Below are 15,335 nucleotides of genomic sequence, written 5' to 3'. Positions count from 1 at the left end.
TTATTCTTGCTGAAGTACAACACACAAGCTGAGTAGGAGGGAGTGGGGAAGAGATGTGGAGGACCCAATGCTAAGGGTGAATGTTTAGGGCAACACCATTTTTTTAAATTTGTAACTATTTCACCCAGGCAAGGGGTTATCTTACCTTACCTCCAAGGCAAGATAATTATTCAGAACGAGAATTTGTTACCATTTATTTTTCACTCTGGGAAATTAATAAGGCTGCTTGCAAGGTGCAACAGAAGAGCAAGAATCCAAGCAGAAGCTTAACTGAGAGACCAGCATGAGAAGCCTGGCAAGTTCTTCTCGTCTGTCCTTGCAACTGTCATAAAAGACAGCATATTTACTTCCCAGCCATCAGGTGCCGATTTTTCTTTCAAGTACACATAATGGCTAACAAGAGGTAACAAGATGCTTCTGGGGACATGCAAAGGACCTGACTCTTTTCCCTTCAAAGTTTGATCCCTGGCTTTGAGGACTTATAATAGGATTCTTTTCCAATTGTTGCACATCCTGGCTTCACGCTGGAACCGTAGAAACCTGATTAACCCTATTAATAACTCATGGGCTGGATGATATAATTACAGCAGACAGCATTCTTTTCTCCTAATTTTTTTAAGGTGTTTTGAGTCAAAGTCCAACACAAACGTGAAGCATACGAAGTTACTGCTCTGTTTTGGAGACTCTGACTGCTGAGCTTTGATTCCTGACAACTGAAGCAGGAAAAACACCAGGAAGAGGTCTGCTGGCTAGGACTGCACAGCTGGAAAATGGCAAAATCAGCTAATTTAAGAAAATAGACTGCCCAGTGGGAAAAGAAAGCCACAATGCCTTTGAAGGACTCCTGCTGGCATTATATGGCGTCAGGTATGAATTTTGTAATTTGCAGGGCAGTTTCCACATTTACAATAAAATTGTGGTAGCAGTAGAACACATGCATTTGAACACAATGTATAAAAACTGACTGTTTTCCCAGGGCAGTTACAACGTTGCTTGTTTAGATGAAGAGGAATATCAGCATGGCAAGGAATGGAAACAATCTTCTCAGCAGAAAGGACAGTGTACTTCTCTGCTTACAAATCACCTCTCAAGTTGACAACAGGAAAGTTGTCTCAGGCCCTTACATCTTTCAGAGACCTTGTCCACAGAACAGGAAGTCCTCAGGTGCGTAATGGTTATCCTGTTGTTTTTGTTTTGTTTTGTTTTTTTCACCAAGAGAACAGCTAAATCCCAGTCCCACCAAACAAGGCCTACTGCTGGATTAAGGCAGCATGATTCTCCTCCAGCTGTTGGTACCAGGCTGTAACATCCATACTAGTACCAGAAGCTTTCTCCTAAACTCACTGAACAAAACAAACAAACAAAAAACAGCCTTTTTTTTTTTTGCTGAACAGATTTCAGATTAAAAAATGGATTAAAAAAGAGCCAGAGACTCTTGTGTTACAGCTTTGTATCCAGAGGGCCTTGCTGAGAACACTAGGAGGGCAAATGCTTGAAAATCAGGGCAATGCATCTTTAAGCAGTCTCTGTGGGATCTGCATCATCCGCTTGCTTACAAAAGAGCGACATGCCTGCTTAGTGGGGCATGGGGCCCGCAGAGCAATGGCTACATCTCTCTAAAAGGAGCCTTATTCCCCATCCAGCAGGGAGGCTGGGCACAGTGGTTGGGAATCTGGCATCAGGGTTCACCAAAATTTGAAGTGAACCGAGGTACTCATTTTTGAGTGACCACTGCTTTTACTCCATAGGGAAGTGAGTGACGGCTTTGTGGATAAGACACGGACCAAAGCCACTGGAATCAGCACAGATCTTGAGAGGGGCATGCCATGGTCTCTGCTCCCCAGTCCTGTGCCAATCAGTTTAAGTGGGCCAGTATTTCTTTTTCTAAAGAACTTTTTTCTGTGAAAATGTTTTGTGTGTGTGTATGAAGAGTTTTCATGTAAGTATCACAAAAGAAAATTTCTATTTCTTGAGGGACCAATTTTCCCCCATACTCATGCGACTTAATTTCTCTCCCTCCTCCTCTTCCAGTGATAGATCAAACATGTCAATGGAAAACTTGCACAGCTCCAGCTTTGGGTGGATAACTTTTAATCAAAAGGTAAAAGTACAAAGTCTTTTTTTTTTTAATCTTCTCAGTTTCAAGGACAGAGGTTTTGCCCTTCAGGCAAGCTAAATAAATAAGAACATCAACTTCAGTCTACCACTTGTCTCATGATTCACTATAACATTTCCCTAGTACCAGGCATGGCCACCTCCCGAATCAGCAGAGTTAAAACTTTCCTGTACGTATCTAAGATCTCTTGGGCAGAAGGCCTTTTGGCTGGGTCCTTCTTCTTACATGCTGCATGGATGTCAAACAAATGCAGTCGCACAATGTCACTCCCTTCAACATGGCCCAAGAAAAAATTGGAGACATCTGGGATTTTCCAGATGTCTGTTTTCTCATCATAGGGAGGCATGAGGTCATCATCAAATGGCACATCCTCCCCATAGGGCCACCGCTGCTCAGGAGCTACAAACTCGCCCTGCAGCTCCCGATGACCACACTTCACCAGCCTGCCACTGCTCTTGTTCACGAGAGGCAGAGCATCCAAATCATTCACCAGGATGTGAAAGTCACTTGTCAGGAGGTACTGAGAGAGCACCTTGTCCAGATCATTCGAATCGCACATCACTAAAGTGCCCAGAGGGCTGCTGTGCAGGTAGCGAATGACGCTCACGTAGTCTATGGCAAGCATCAGCCTGCGATGCCAGGTGTTCATGCCCTTGTATTTGGGGATGTGGAGAGTTTCATTCAAGCCCCTCAGGGAGCCCAGAGGATGGTACTCGGTGAGGATTGTGAACTGCTTCTCACAGTAGCCAAGCAGCCGGACAACGTGCCTGCTTTGTAGTGCTTTCAGCATCTTCAGTCCGTGGAGAAAGTCCTCCTTCAGCTCGATGTTGGTGAGCTGTGACAGAACCACTTTGTTTTCCTTCCACTCAGAAAGAAAGACCTGAGAACACAGAAGAGACAAGTGAGACATGCGGAGAGACTTCGTACACCATCACCAGCTGCTGCTGGCCTGCTAGTGATTGCATGGTCACAACTGCCAACTACAGTCACCAGCACAAATCCTACATTGATGCCCAACTGTTACACTGTGAGCTTTAGCAGCAAAGCCTCTAGGTTGGCCGCGTACCTGTCACAGCAAGCCCTTCCTGACATTGTCATTACAACATATGATGGATGCACCATGATTTCCTGGGTTTTCTTTGGAATGGGCACTGCAGATGAATTAAATGATTGAGTGATTTCATACGTGATTTCAACATATAGTGGCCAGCCTTGCTCTGCCACAGCTACATCAGGCTCCCCGAGCACTGCACCCATCCCAGTCGCGTGTCATTCGGTGTGAGCGAGGTACGGTGGCCCCTGTCACACTCTTGCCATAGGCCTCAGGATGTCTGCAGCAACTAGCTGCTGTGAGGATAGTTATAAAGCAGTGTGTGCATTAATTAGTGAAATTAGTTAACAGCGAAAGCCTTTTTTAGTTTACCCACAGGAGAGAAGAAAGAGAAACCCAACTCACCCTTTTCACAGCTCCCTCACCAACACACTTGAGTTTCCTGACTTCCTTATTGATGGCTTCGCAGGAGAGCCAGGGGGAACAATTTTTCACTGACCCTAGTTTGAAGTACCCGAAAGGGCAGAGGCTGGGGTCCGTTTCGGCACGCCCGGACGAGCTGTGGAGGTCGCTGAGGTACAGGTAGAGAAGGGCGTTAAGGAGCAGGACCAGCAGCACCAGCAAGACCGCCGACGCCTCCCTGGGCGGCAAGTCCCTTTTCGCCAAGTGCGGCTTCTTTTCCATGGCCGTGCCTCCTGCATCAGACACAGAACCGACAGCCAGCGGCTCCCCGGGCCCGACCGGGCTCCCCGGGCCGGCGGCGGCCGGGCGGGGAGCGGCGGCGGCGGCGGCTGCGGCGGGGCCGCCCCGGGGCGGAGCGGAGCGGAGCGCGGCGCAGGGCGGCCACAAAATGGCGGCGGCGCTGGCTGCGGCCGTGGCGGCGGCGCTGGGCGCGGTGCTGCTGGCACCGGGCAGCACGGAGCCGCCCGGGGACGGCCCCGCCGCCGCCTTCTCACGGTGGGGGGCTGCGGAGCGGTGGAGGCCTCCGGGGGTCAGGATGGATCAAGCCCTGCTGCTGGTCCGCAATGAGCTGCCGGAGCAGGGCCTCAGCCTGCTCGCCCGCTGCGGTGCCTGCCACAGGGTGAGCGGGCATGGCTGGCTGCTGCCCGCCCCGCGGCGTGCACTCTTCTCCTCCTCCTCACCCTCTCCTTCCTTTGCAGTGCTCCTACCAGCTCCTGGCCGTCATCCCGCCAAGAGATGGGGGCCCGGGCAAAGCGGTGGTGGTGGACACGCAGCACCCGCTCAGCCTGCTGCTCAACGGCTCCCTGGCTGGCAGTGAGCTCTGCAAGTATGTGCGCAGCCCCCGGGAACACCGCCATCCAGCCTCTAGTTCGTTGTGGGTCTTGGTTTGCTGGTGGGGTTCTTGTTCCTCCAACGGTGCAGCTCCTTCACCTCTTTCATAGCTGTTGAGACCTGGAGTTCAGCCATCCCCCTGCCACTCTGCCAGCTGGTCACGCTATAACGGGTCTAAGCACAAGCAGGAACCAGAGCTCTACGAGTGGGGCCAGCCTATGCCAAAGCCTGGTTTTGCTTACAAAGAGACTGGTGGTTCAGGAAGATGGGTGATGCGGGAGGGGGAAGTGCATGTGTTGGGGCTAGGGGAGGGTAATGCTTGGATTACAGTCCCCTGTGTACCACAGCAGTACCCGCATGTAGTGGTAATAGCCAAGCAAATTTCATTTTTTTTTATCCTTTGCAGGATTCAGTATCATTTTGGAGAATTTGGCAATTACTCCCTGGTGATAAAGACCCTAAGCACAAGCACCAAAACAGTTTCTTGTGATATAGTCATCAATGAAGGCCCTGTCAACAGTTACCTCCGTATGTAATGTTCTGCTTTCCCCTTTCATTCTAGAACCTACATATCTCCCAGCAAAAACTGCTTCCTAAAAAGCCTGTGTAGCCACCCATGCTTTACTGAAGATGTGTCATGGGTCTGCTCCTCTTCTCTCTCAGCATCTTGCCTCCTTGTTTTATATCCCAGTGTCAGGCCTCTTCGCACAAGGCACTGCATGACCACAACTTTTTTTGGAGCAGGGATTAGCCGAGAAAAGCTGGGGGGTATTTGTCCAGAGGGAGATGTTTTCATTGTTAGCTCCTCTTTCCCTGCATGTTTTTGAACATACACAGGATCCTTGTTCTTCTTCCCTCTGTCCTGTTTGTCTCACAAAACGGGAAACAAGCCATACAGTGTTTGGATTTCTGCTTCTTGTTGTGCTTTTAATTTTAAACCTGGTGTTTTGCTTTTTCATTCATCTTTTTTTCCGGGGCTGTTTTAAACTTTCCCCTGTGTCTCTTTCCATTATTTTCCTTTGCATTACATTATACCAGTTATATATATCCAGTATATCCATATATACCAGTTAAATATCCATATATACCAGTTAAATATATATATATATCCAGTTCTCAAACTGGAAAGAAAAATCCTCTATGCTTGCAAACTCAGTCTGTTATCCTCTCTTCTGTCCTCTTCACGTTGAGGCTTTCTAAATTCCTAGTTTCTTCATTAGAACTTACGGCACATCAACTTTTTCCTCACCACTGCCTTGTGGTGCAGCGTGGATTCATTTAGCCTTTTTTATGCCAAAATTTGCAGTCGCTAATCACTAGCCTGTTTCTGTTTTGATTTTTCTCTCTCTGGGTCTCAGGTTGGGGTTATGTATTGTGTGGAGAAAGTGGTGTGATGGACTGATTGTCATATTTATTTCACGCTTGGCCAAATCCTGGCTGCTGAATGGTGGTGGTGTACAAGATACAGAGTTGTGTTCTTCTCTCTCTCGTGTAGCTATTCTCTTTGCTTTCCTGGTCTATATGGGGATCCTTGCTATCCTGATCATCTGGCGCCTTGTTATGAAGTAAGTGAACAGCACTGTAACACCTCCTCGTGTGTGAAACAGGGCCACCAATTTAAAAGCAGGCATCCTAGCATGGTAGCACTTTGAAGTCCTTGCTTGCAGATCAGACCCTGCTGTCAGGCTGCCACGCACGGGTCAAGCTGTGGTAGCTGTCCATATGATTATAAATACAAGGCCATGTGATTTCTCTCGAGAGGCATCTTGCAGCCATGCTAGCTCGTGTGCAGAGCAGTTGCTGAAGAGCAGCTGACATCCACCGTAAGCTGACGCACACCCTGCCTCACCCACCTGTGATTTGTTCCTGGGCGTAGCCCTGAATCAGCAGTACAAGTCCATGGGACCTAAGCATCTTTAACAGATGCAGCTGTTAGTCCTGTGTACTGAGTGACGTGAGTTGTCCCTGCCTTTGAACAACCTGAGAATAAAGGTCCCAAACCTGAGCTTGTGGCAGTGTCATCAGGTAACTGGATTTAACTGGGGTCACAGGTACTGGCTGCACATCAGTATTACATATGTGAGCTGGAAAAGCAGGAATAAAGGCTGTCCCAGCTTTTGATTTACACTGCTAAACAGTTTAAATGAAGATGAAATTGACTGTAAAGTACCTTTTGTTTTGTTTTGTCTTTTAAACTGTTACTAATTTTCAGAATTGATCCAGTCAGAAATTGGGTTTACAAGAAACTGAACCCTAGGGAAACTGATCGTCTGATTAATTCTGTGAGTGACCAAATTTACATTCTGTAGTATTTCTGCCTCAGAGTAACACATGCTATCTGGGCATTTGGGGACTCGTTTATTAACAGTCATTCTCCCTGCATGTGTGTTCCCTTTGGCAAATCTTATACTGGTACCAGACAGGCAATTTTATTTCAACAGAGAGTGCTGAGCAGGGTTTCCACATAAGGTTCGTGGATTTCTAACAGAGCTCTTGCAAGTCTTGAACATCCAGCTTTATGCCCTCTTTAGTCCTCTTGAAGGAAGTGTGTTGGTGAAAACATTGTCCCCATCTGATACAAGCAATAAAAGGGCAGGGAGGAAATACCAACTTTTGTGTTTGCTTGCAGCACGACAGGAATTTTGGTAGGAGCTACACCTAAGATTTCTCTGACTGCCCTAGAGCTGGCATTTTTATGGGCCATGTTTTGTACTAGAATGCAGATAGATTGTTGCTGTCTGGGCTTCACATCTAGGAGGTCCGAACCTGCCTAGAGTCAAAAGAGATGGGAGCAGAGCTCTGCAGCAATTCTTGTAGTTGTTTACCTCTGATTCTGTGTTACAGCAATGTCTGCTTCTTTGTGCTGTCATTGGAGCTGATCAGAGTGGTGTAGGGAACTGGACTGGAAAGCAGCCAGTCCTGCTTTTAAAAGGATTCATTTTCTGCTGGTTTAGCTCTCTAAACTTATCTCTGAAGTGTCGGACAAGTGCTGATGGAGTGGGATGGGACTGATCCTGTTAATGAGAATCAGCAGCTGGATCTGCTTAGCTGTGCTGTAAAGCAGCACTCACAGTGCCGGCAAGTCTGTGGCTGATTTGGACTGGACCCAGCTCTCATGAGTCTCAAACACAGGCTCTTTTCAGTGGATTATTATTTCCACCCTGGTCAAAGGTGGAGTGTGGAGCATCTGCTTTTTTCTGTCAAATATTGCAACACAGTGGAGCCACTAGGAGGTTAGAAATAGCAAAGAGGGGAATAAAAAGAAGAGGAAGATGGGGACAACAAAGACAAACGCAGTATGTGAAAGTTTGCATTTGCTGACCCCCTGTTCCATAGGCAGCTGCTGACTTGCCCTTCGTGTGTCTGCTTCGTTCCTGTAGGAGCTGGGATCCCCGAACACAACGGACTCCATTAGTAGTGATTCTGCCCCACGTTTGTGGAGCGCAACCTCTCGCCAGCGCCTGCGTTCCCTGGACACGTTCCGAGGGTGAGCATAAGATTTGCCCAAAAGCAATTCTTCCAAGGGGAATTAGATTTTTCCAATGAGGAATCGACAGTGTATGGAAATACGTAGCAGAGCGACAGACAGATCAAGCGTGTCTGTTTTACTCAGAAGATAATCAAGGTTTTAATTCTTGGGCTTTCTGAAACACTTTGCCTTTGATCTGGTTTGAGGAAACATTGAAGTTGTGGTTCAGGGTGTAAGAGAGCAACACACATTGTGTGAAAACACTGTGTGAAGGAGCTAACTTTGGTTCACCACCACCCATGATTGAAATGCTGCTTCCTGCTCAGCAAAGCTCGAAGCCTTGTACATAATCTTGCTTTAAAAATAAAATAAACCAGATATCACAGTTAGAAATGTTTTAATGGGGTAAGCATTAGCTGTGTGTTCGTACATATGTATTTAATCAACACGATACTGTGTATGTTTTTGTTGTCTTTTTAGGCTCTCTCTTATAATTATGGTGTTTGTGAACTATGGAGGAGGAAAATACTGGTTCTTCAAACACGAGAGTTGGAATGGTAAAGTACAACTGAGGCAGTTAACGTGTGTTTTAGCTACAGCAATATCTAGATACAGTTACCTGCTGCAATGGGCTGTTGCTTAGTCGAAGACTAGGATGCTCTGCCACTTTGCATGAACACAGTACCAGGATCATAAGGGAGAAGCGATACACACAATGACAGGATAATATCAAATCACAATCTGTTTGTAACATTTTAATTTTTGAGTTTCATATCTTTTACTTTATTTTTTAGAACCACAGTCATTAAACAGAGTCCGGTTACTGTGGCCAAGCCTACGGTGCTTGATGCTCTACAAACATAACGCCACACTTGGCAAGCTGATGGGGAAGGGGTCAGGCAGTGTGTTGCCCTAGTGGAGAATAGCAGGGATCCCATCCCTGAAACCTTTCCTGAAACACAGTTCTGACCCTATTTTTGAAGAATGGTAAAAGCATTGAAGCAAGAAAATTAGCTCTTTGTAAGTTTTGCTTGTAAAGTGTTTAGATCTTGGGGTATCAAATAACTGCAAACAGCCAGCAATTCCTCTGGAAACTCGACAATAATGCTGTTAAAATTTACGGAAGGTTTGAGATAAATAATGTGTTTCTTCTTATTTCTTTGTAGGATTAACAGTGGCAGATCTGGTTTTTCCATGGTAGGTCTTCCTGAAGAATAGTATGTCAAGTGATGTTAAGGGTTGTAAAGGGAACATTGCATGCACCTTGCCTCCATGTGGAAATGGACTTGGAGGAGTGAATTTGTGTTTAACAGCTGATGGGAATTAGCTCCTCCTGATGACAGCAGGGTCTTTATGAACCAGTAGAAGAGCCGAGTGCTTTTGGCTGCCCCACATCCTCCTTTCTTTCCCCGTGCAGTGGCAGTGGGAAGCCTGGGGTTGTGCTGCCAGTGGAAGTGCAGTATTCCCATGGAGCCCTCTGCCACACTGCTGTGTTGAAGGCTGTTAATCTGGCAACGTTCAAAGCTTGGACTGATGATGTATATGGATAATAAGTGTATCCGGAGACTAAATAGTCAAGGGAATTTTGGATTAAGCTAATCTCTCTGTAACCAGATAATGGTTCCATTGGGGAGCAATTATCCCATCTGCCCCTAGCATGCTTCTCTAAAATACGCACTGGTTGTGGTTACTCTTGGAGATGGGAGCTGGACTGGGACTGTGTGCCTAAGCTAGAGAGGAGGAGCAGGTCAGTTCTGAATTGAAATCATAATTTTGCAGCTTGTGCTTTACTCCTCTTAAGATGTTAATTTGATTTTAGGTCATGTAATATTTTGGTGGTGTATACATTGCTGCAGAAAGGCCATTGCTTTCCTGAACTTTTTTGTCCCAACTGGTCAGTGAAGGAGATGAAAAGGCCCCTCTGTGCAAACTCTGTCTAGAAATTCCTCGCAATCAGAAGAGATGGATTTGTCCAGTTTCACTCAGGGCACACAGATGTCTGCTGGGGCAACGTGGGCTACTGTGTTAGAGAGTGTTAGCGTTTGCTGCTGTACGTGTGTGATATTTCCCTGCTCCGTTTCCCATCTGCTCTCTTCTCTAGGTTTGTGTTCATTATGGGCACGTCGATATCACTGTCACTGAGCTCCATGCTGAGGTGGGGAAGTTCCAAGCAGAAGGTGCTAGGGAAAATCCTCTGGAGGAGTTTTCTGCTAATCCTGCTGGGAATCATAGTTGTGAATCCCAATTACTGCCTTGGGCCACGTGAGTGCAACTTGCTCTCTTCTTTCCATTTTCCGCAACTGTAGGGCCAGGCTGATGAGAAAATACAGCCTTGCCGTACTGACCATCAGAACAGGGACAGTTCAGTGATGTCCTGTAGAGTGCTGTTCAGTTCTGCATCGTTGATTTTTCCTGTCAGGTTTTACTGTCAGAAGTATCTGATCAGCTAACGCAGGCCAGTTTGCTTCTCTGTTATGCTTTTAAAAATGTTAAACTAAAATAGGTTTCATAAAAGTCATTTCATCCTGTAAGAGACTGACACCATTTTCTCAGGATCTCGGATCTCTTGATCCCTGTGCTGGGCACTGTTGGTCATCTTAGTGTTGACTTTCCCAGGGTTATATTTTACAGAAAACGGGGTGGCAGAGTGGAGGTGTCCCACCTACCTGTGGGCACCGTGGCTCTCAGCTCTGCCTGGGGAAGCATAACTTATTTCTGAGGATACAAATATTTACGTCAGAGCTCGTGTCTGCCCCTCTTTCACATTGTTTGTATGTTTTCCAGTGTCCTGGGAAAATCTGCGCATCCCTGGGGTGCTCCAGCGGCTGGGACTGACATACCTGGTGATTGCTGCTCTCGAAGTCCTGTTTACAAGAGCTGGGGCTGACAGTGGGACCTTGGTGAGTTACATGGGGAGGTGACAAATGATACTGGAGTAGTGTTTGGGAGCTTTTTCTCTTGTTCAGGTACAAAGAACACACGAGAAACAGAAAACGTAACATCTCTGTGTTGCATGGCATGGCTTGGTGAAAACCTCAGGAAACATGCACCCTTCAGTGTCCCAGTCTGCATTTTATCACATCTAATTTTGCTTTATTTGAGGATTTCACTGATCCATTCTGATGGTGCTTAGAAGCAGGCACTCCCAGGCACTCTTGATGACTTTCCATTGCCAAGGGACCTGAGGGTCAGGCATCTCTTTGCTGAGTCCTGTGGCCTGTGTTTTGTCCAGTTAATTTTGGCAGTGGTTTTTCACAGCAGGGGAAAGTAATACTGCTTTTTGGCTTTTCTGGAGTCTGTTTTCCCAAAAGGCTTTTGTTCTGCTCATGAATCAAAATTCCTTTCAACATTTTCCAAGCTGAAAAACATTGTGGGCTTTTGTTTTGGTTTGTTCCCCCCCAAATAACTAAGTGTCTGGAAATCATTTATGAAAATGAAAGGTCCATTGGCAGAATCCAGCTCTGCAACAACAACAGCTCCCTCTTGTATCTGGGGAACTGCCTGTCAGGAAGTACAGGATGTCCCCAAAGGCATCTTTCTTATTTGCCAGTTAATGTTCCCCCTTCCCTTCGTCTCATGCAGGAGATGTCATGTCCTGCTCTGCAGGATATTCTTCCCTACTGGCCACAGTGGATTTTCATTCTGATGTTAGAAGTGATTTGGCTCTGCCTGACCTTTTTGTTACCCGTGCCAGGCTGTCCCAGGTAAGACTCAGACTACCTTCTCTGGGGCATCAGATTGTTTCCCTCCTGCCAGCTAGAAAATATATTTCCTTAGTCATAGGGAAAGGACAAAGAGGAAAGCTTTCAGGGCAGCAGGCTCAAGGAAAGCATTTATCATATGAAAAAAAGCTTACTTTACTTTGGTACTGAAGTACCTGTGGGCTTCTGGCCAGGGAAAACATCTAGCATTTACTGTGCTGGGCTGGTGGTTAGCTGCAATTCAGGTGGAGAGTGCCAACACTTAGTGCTGTAACCTGTTTGTTTCTGTCCCAGGGGCTATCTTGGTCCTGGGGGCATTGGAGATTTTGGAAACTATCCTAACTGCACTGGAGGAGCAGCTGGTTACATTGATCGTCTGATTCTTGGAGAAAACCATATATATCAGCATCCCTCTTCTAGTGTAAGTAGCTTTTGGTTTGCAGTATGAAGTTGCAGGCTACCACCAAGTGCAGCTGTCAGGGGAGGCTTGGGAAAGACAAGTGCGCTGTGGAGGGGGGTGGAAAAGAAAGGAGACGGGTTGCTTGGGTGTCTTCTAGTAAGTAGCTGTTCTCTCTTCAAGGTGCTTTACCAAACAACAATGCCATATGATCCTGAAGGGATCCTGGGGACCATAAATACCATTTTTATGGCGTTTCTGGGACTGCAGGTACCTCTTTTCTTTCTGGCTGTGTCTTGTAAAGATTTGAAGGAATCTCGGAAGTGGGGAGGCAATGTGGTTTATTTATGGCTGAGACCGGCTCTAACGAAACCTTTTTTAGAGCAGCGCTCTCAGGCCAACTTAGCCGGAGGTGAGAGCTACACTGTGTTAACCTAACAAAGCTGCTCATCCCATTCTTCCCTATAGCAGGGAACATAGGAGGGAAGGGAGACAAGGTGTACCTCTGTTGCTTAGAGGGTTGCAGTTAGGTCTTTCCCCCATCTGTGTAGATTCTTTGCAGAGTTTCTATTCTGAGCTTTCCAGACACTTAGCTGATACAAATCCTGCTGGTGTTCCTTGCCTTAGCCCAGGTAGCTAGTGGCAAATACACATGGCTCTCAACATGTAGTTACGTTTACAGGACTTAATTCATTTTTTGTATTCTGTTAATATTAGGCAGGAAAAATTATCTTGTCCTACAGAGACCAGCACAAACAGATTCTGAGTCGGTTCTTTATATGGAGCATAGTAATGGTAAGTCAGTTATTTCACTTAGCACAGTCTAAGTATTACTGGATAGCTCTTTAATAGACGTATTTTTATTCAACACAAACTTTCTGAAATATGTTGCAGCTGTTATATAAACTTCAGCAACTTTCTATTTCAGGGAATTATTTCTGCTATCTTGACAAAATGTTCTAAAGAAGAAGGGTTTATTCCCATAAACAAGAACTTATGGTAAGCAAAGAAAGAGCTTTTAGTATGACTTTTGTTAAAGTGTTATTTTACTTAGAATGTTTTTCCCTTCTTATATTGAGAACTGTAAGCATTACATAATTCTCTAACCTTTCTACTGAAAATGTGTGTAGGTCAACATCGTACGTGACAACCATGAGCTGCTTCGCCTTCATCCTCTTATTACTGATATATTACCTTGTGGATGTCAAGAGACTGTGGTCAGGTGCTCCGTTTTTCTACCCAGGTCAGTAAAATCACAGCAGGAGACATATTTCCTCCTCTTCTTTCTGAACTATCCTGTTATGTTTTCTGCACTTCCTTTGTCTTTAAAGGAGTTGGGATTTTGAATGAGGTACCCTGAAGGAGGCCAAAATTATTAAGTTGAGACAAATTTTTGCATAGAATTGGAGAGTAGGCAAGAAATTTGAGAGATGAACTGCCAGTGTTTAAACAAGGGCTGGAAGCCGCTCTTGCCAAATGATTATTCTAAGTTTGGTCTCGAGTTCGGGTCCCAGGGAACAGCTGCCTAGCACCAAGCAAAATACCACGGCTGGCTCCTAGTTGGTTTGGAAAGGACTGCTGAGACTTAGCTAACCTAGTGGGAAATTCAAAGGCCTGTCAGCAGAGCAATACCACTTCTGAAGATCTGGAAGGCGAAATCCCCTGGGCAGCCGCGTAGGTCCTGTCTCTGTGTTTTTCAATAAGCTGGTCTCCCAAAGCATCCCATTGTGGCTTTGACCACACTGGGCTCGTGACAAACATGTGAGGACAGAATGCAAACCCACGGCAGAGGGAACCTTTCTTCAGCTTTGGTATCTGGACAGGAAGATGAGTAGGGTGATGGCACGGTATCACATGTCCTACCAGAAATCCCAGAGCCCTGAAGGGCAGTCAGCATTTGTTTGGAAAGGCAATAGATCTGACCAAATAGGTTGTCACTCAACCACGCCGAAGACAAAAACTGATTATTCTTGTCATTAAAACTGCAGGAGCATTAATCTGGTTATATTTTCAATTTAGCATATAGGTTATCTATGTTCCTTTTCAATACCCTCTTTGAGGGGTGAACCCCTCAGGCTGTTTGAAAGCAAACACATGCGTAGTAGCATCCTCGGGGCAAGGAGCAGAGTTGTTGTGAGCTGTCGTTGTCTCAGTGCCACTCTGTTTCATAAGCCTGGCATGCCTCTGCCTGCTTATTCTGAAGCAAGCTCGTACCTGCTCTTTCAGATGGTGTGACCTGTGCTTGCTTTCAGGAATGAACTCCATCCTGGTCTACATCGGACACGAAGTGTTTGAAAACTACTTCCCTTTTAAGTGGAAGATGCAAGACAGTCAATCCCACGCGGAACATCTGACTCAAAACCTCATCGCAACAACTCTTTGGGTCATAATATCATATGTACTTTACAGGAAAAGGATATTCTGGAAAATCTGATGGAGGTGGTCAGGGTGAAGTCGGCCTAGATGCTGATGGGGCAAGCCTGAAATGTTGCCACTTCAGCATGGGCTATATTACTAAGAAGGGATCAGAGTTCAAGTTTACACTTCCATGGACATTGTGATCAGGACTTTTATGTGACTTAAAGGACCACATTTTAGTATTTAGCTAAAACTTACTAATCTGCGGCGGTTGCTCTATTTCTGTTTACTGTATTTTGTAAATATTTTACTGATCTCCCTCTTTTGTACAGAGAAATTGAATATATTGCAATAGATGGGTATTTAAAGAAAGCCTGATGGCACTCATGAAGGGAACTGCAAGGGCTCTGGGTAGTGACTGCAAGGGATTATCAGAAGGGACTGTAGTAATAGTCATTACCAAAAGTAATGGCACCCAAAGCGAGCATTGTGCTGTAGGCATTCCTTTGTGCCGTCATTTGGTCTGGGATCAAAAGCCAAAGCCTGCTGCCAGAGATCTCTTGTAATGGGTTATTAATTGGCATGCTGCTGCTACAGGTTCAGCAGTCTATCTATGCCTGTTTTGGGCCTTTGTGTTACATACCTCTAGCATGAATGAGGTCTGAGTTTCACGTGCTACACTCTTGAGAGTGCAGAAAGACCACGTCCTATGCTCTTTATATAATCACTTTTGTTAATATCCAACTTCACTTGGATATAAACTCTATACATGGAGTTATGGAAGGGTTCTGAATCTAAAAACCAGCAATATAGGTAGAATTTGGCCAAAAAGGAAGAGGTAACAGACTGGTTAAATTCAATGTAAGATAACAACAGATCTTGGAAACTCAGGAACTTCACTTATGCTGTGTTTTCCAAAATAGTGCCAATAAAAAGCCTGAAATACCGTA

At 45.7% G+C, this 15,335-nt stretch overlaps 2 protein-coding genes across 10 annotated transcripts in view; one reads left to right on the top strand and one right to left on the bottom strand.

The window, feature by feature from the left end:
* Positions 1-15,335, top strand: part of HGSNAT (heparan-alpha-glucosaminide N-acetyltransferase) — a 23,242-nt gene extending 7,907 nt beyond the window's left edge. For 2 of the 9 annotated variants that reach the window (XM_035543864.2, XM_035543873.2), the window contains 20 exons: positions 621-867; positions 977-1,164; positions 1,749-1,939; positions 2,032-2,101; positions 4,328-4,455; positions 4,867-4,988; positions 5,956-6,025; positions 6,673-6,742; positions 7,841-7,947; positions 8,410-8,486; positions 9,096-9,126; positions 10,031-10,191; positions 10,714-10,829; positions 11,512-11,633; positions 11,925-12,051; positions 12,211-12,297; positions 12,745-12,822; positions 12,956-13,026; positions 13,158-13,270; positions 14,280-15,335. In XM_035543864.2, the coding sequence (XP_035399757.1) occupies positions 2,045-2,101; positions 4,328-4,455; positions 4,867-4,988; positions 5,956-6,025; positions 6,673-6,742; positions 7,841-7,947; positions 8,410-8,486; positions 9,096-9,126; positions 10,031-10,191; positions 10,714-10,829; positions 11,512-11,633; positions 11,925-12,051; positions 12,211-12,297; positions 12,745-12,822; positions 12,956-13,026; positions 13,158-13,270; positions 14,280-14,461 (1,719 nt within the window). In that variant the 5' untranslated portion in view covers positions 621-867; positions 977-1,164; positions 1,749-1,939; positions 2,032-2,044 and the 3' untranslated portion in view covers positions 14,462-15,335. Of the gene's footprint in view, positions 1-620; positions 868-976; positions 1,165-1,748; positions 2,102-3,982; positions 4,249-4,327; positions 4,456-4,866; positions 4,989-5,955; positions 6,026-6,672; positions 6,743-7,840; positions 7,948-8,409; positions 8,487-9,095; positions 9,127-10,030; positions 10,192-10,713; positions 10,830-11,511; positions 11,634-11,924; positions 12,052-12,210; positions 12,298-12,744; positions 12,823-12,955; positions 13,027-13,157; positions 13,271-14,279 lie in introns of those variants that run through there. The other 7 variants (XM_035543903.2, XM_035543923.2, XM_035543863.2 and 4 more) reach the window with 5 other exon arrangements.
* Positions 2,075-3,959, bottom strand: POMK (protein O-mannose kinase). Its single transcript, XM_035543964.1, has 2 exons — positions 3,573-3,959; positions 2,075-2,996 (listed from the first exon to the last, which is right to left on the bottom strand). Exons 1-2 carry the CDS (start codon positions 3,849-3,851, stop codon positions 2,223-2,225), a joined length of 1,053 nt encoding a protein of 350 aa, XP_035399857.1. The 5' UTR covers positions 3,852-3,959; the 3' UTR covers positions 2,075-2,222.

The sequence above is a fragment of the Cygnus atratus genome, chromosome 4 (assembly GCF_013377495.2).
Source record: "Cygnus atratus isolate AKBS03 ecotype Queensland, Australia chromosome 4, CAtr_DNAZoo_HiC_assembly, whole genome shotgun sequence".
Lineage (NCBI taxonomy): Eukaryota > Metazoa > Chordata > Aves > Anseriformes > Anatidae > Cygnus > Cygnus atratus.
This window is presented reverse-complemented; position numbering and strand designations above follow the sequence as displayed.

Bases quoted from the DNA above. Each gene is read 5' to 3' on its own strand.
- POMK (XM_035543964.1), bottom strand. From the start codon at position 3,851: ATGGAAAAGAAGCCGCACTTGGCGAAAAGGGACTTGCCGCCCAGGGAG. The intron at 2,997-3,572 runs GTGAGTTGGGTT...CTGTGTTCTCAG, and splicing joins GTGAGGGAGCTGTGAAAAGG to GTCTTTCTTTCTGAGTGGAA.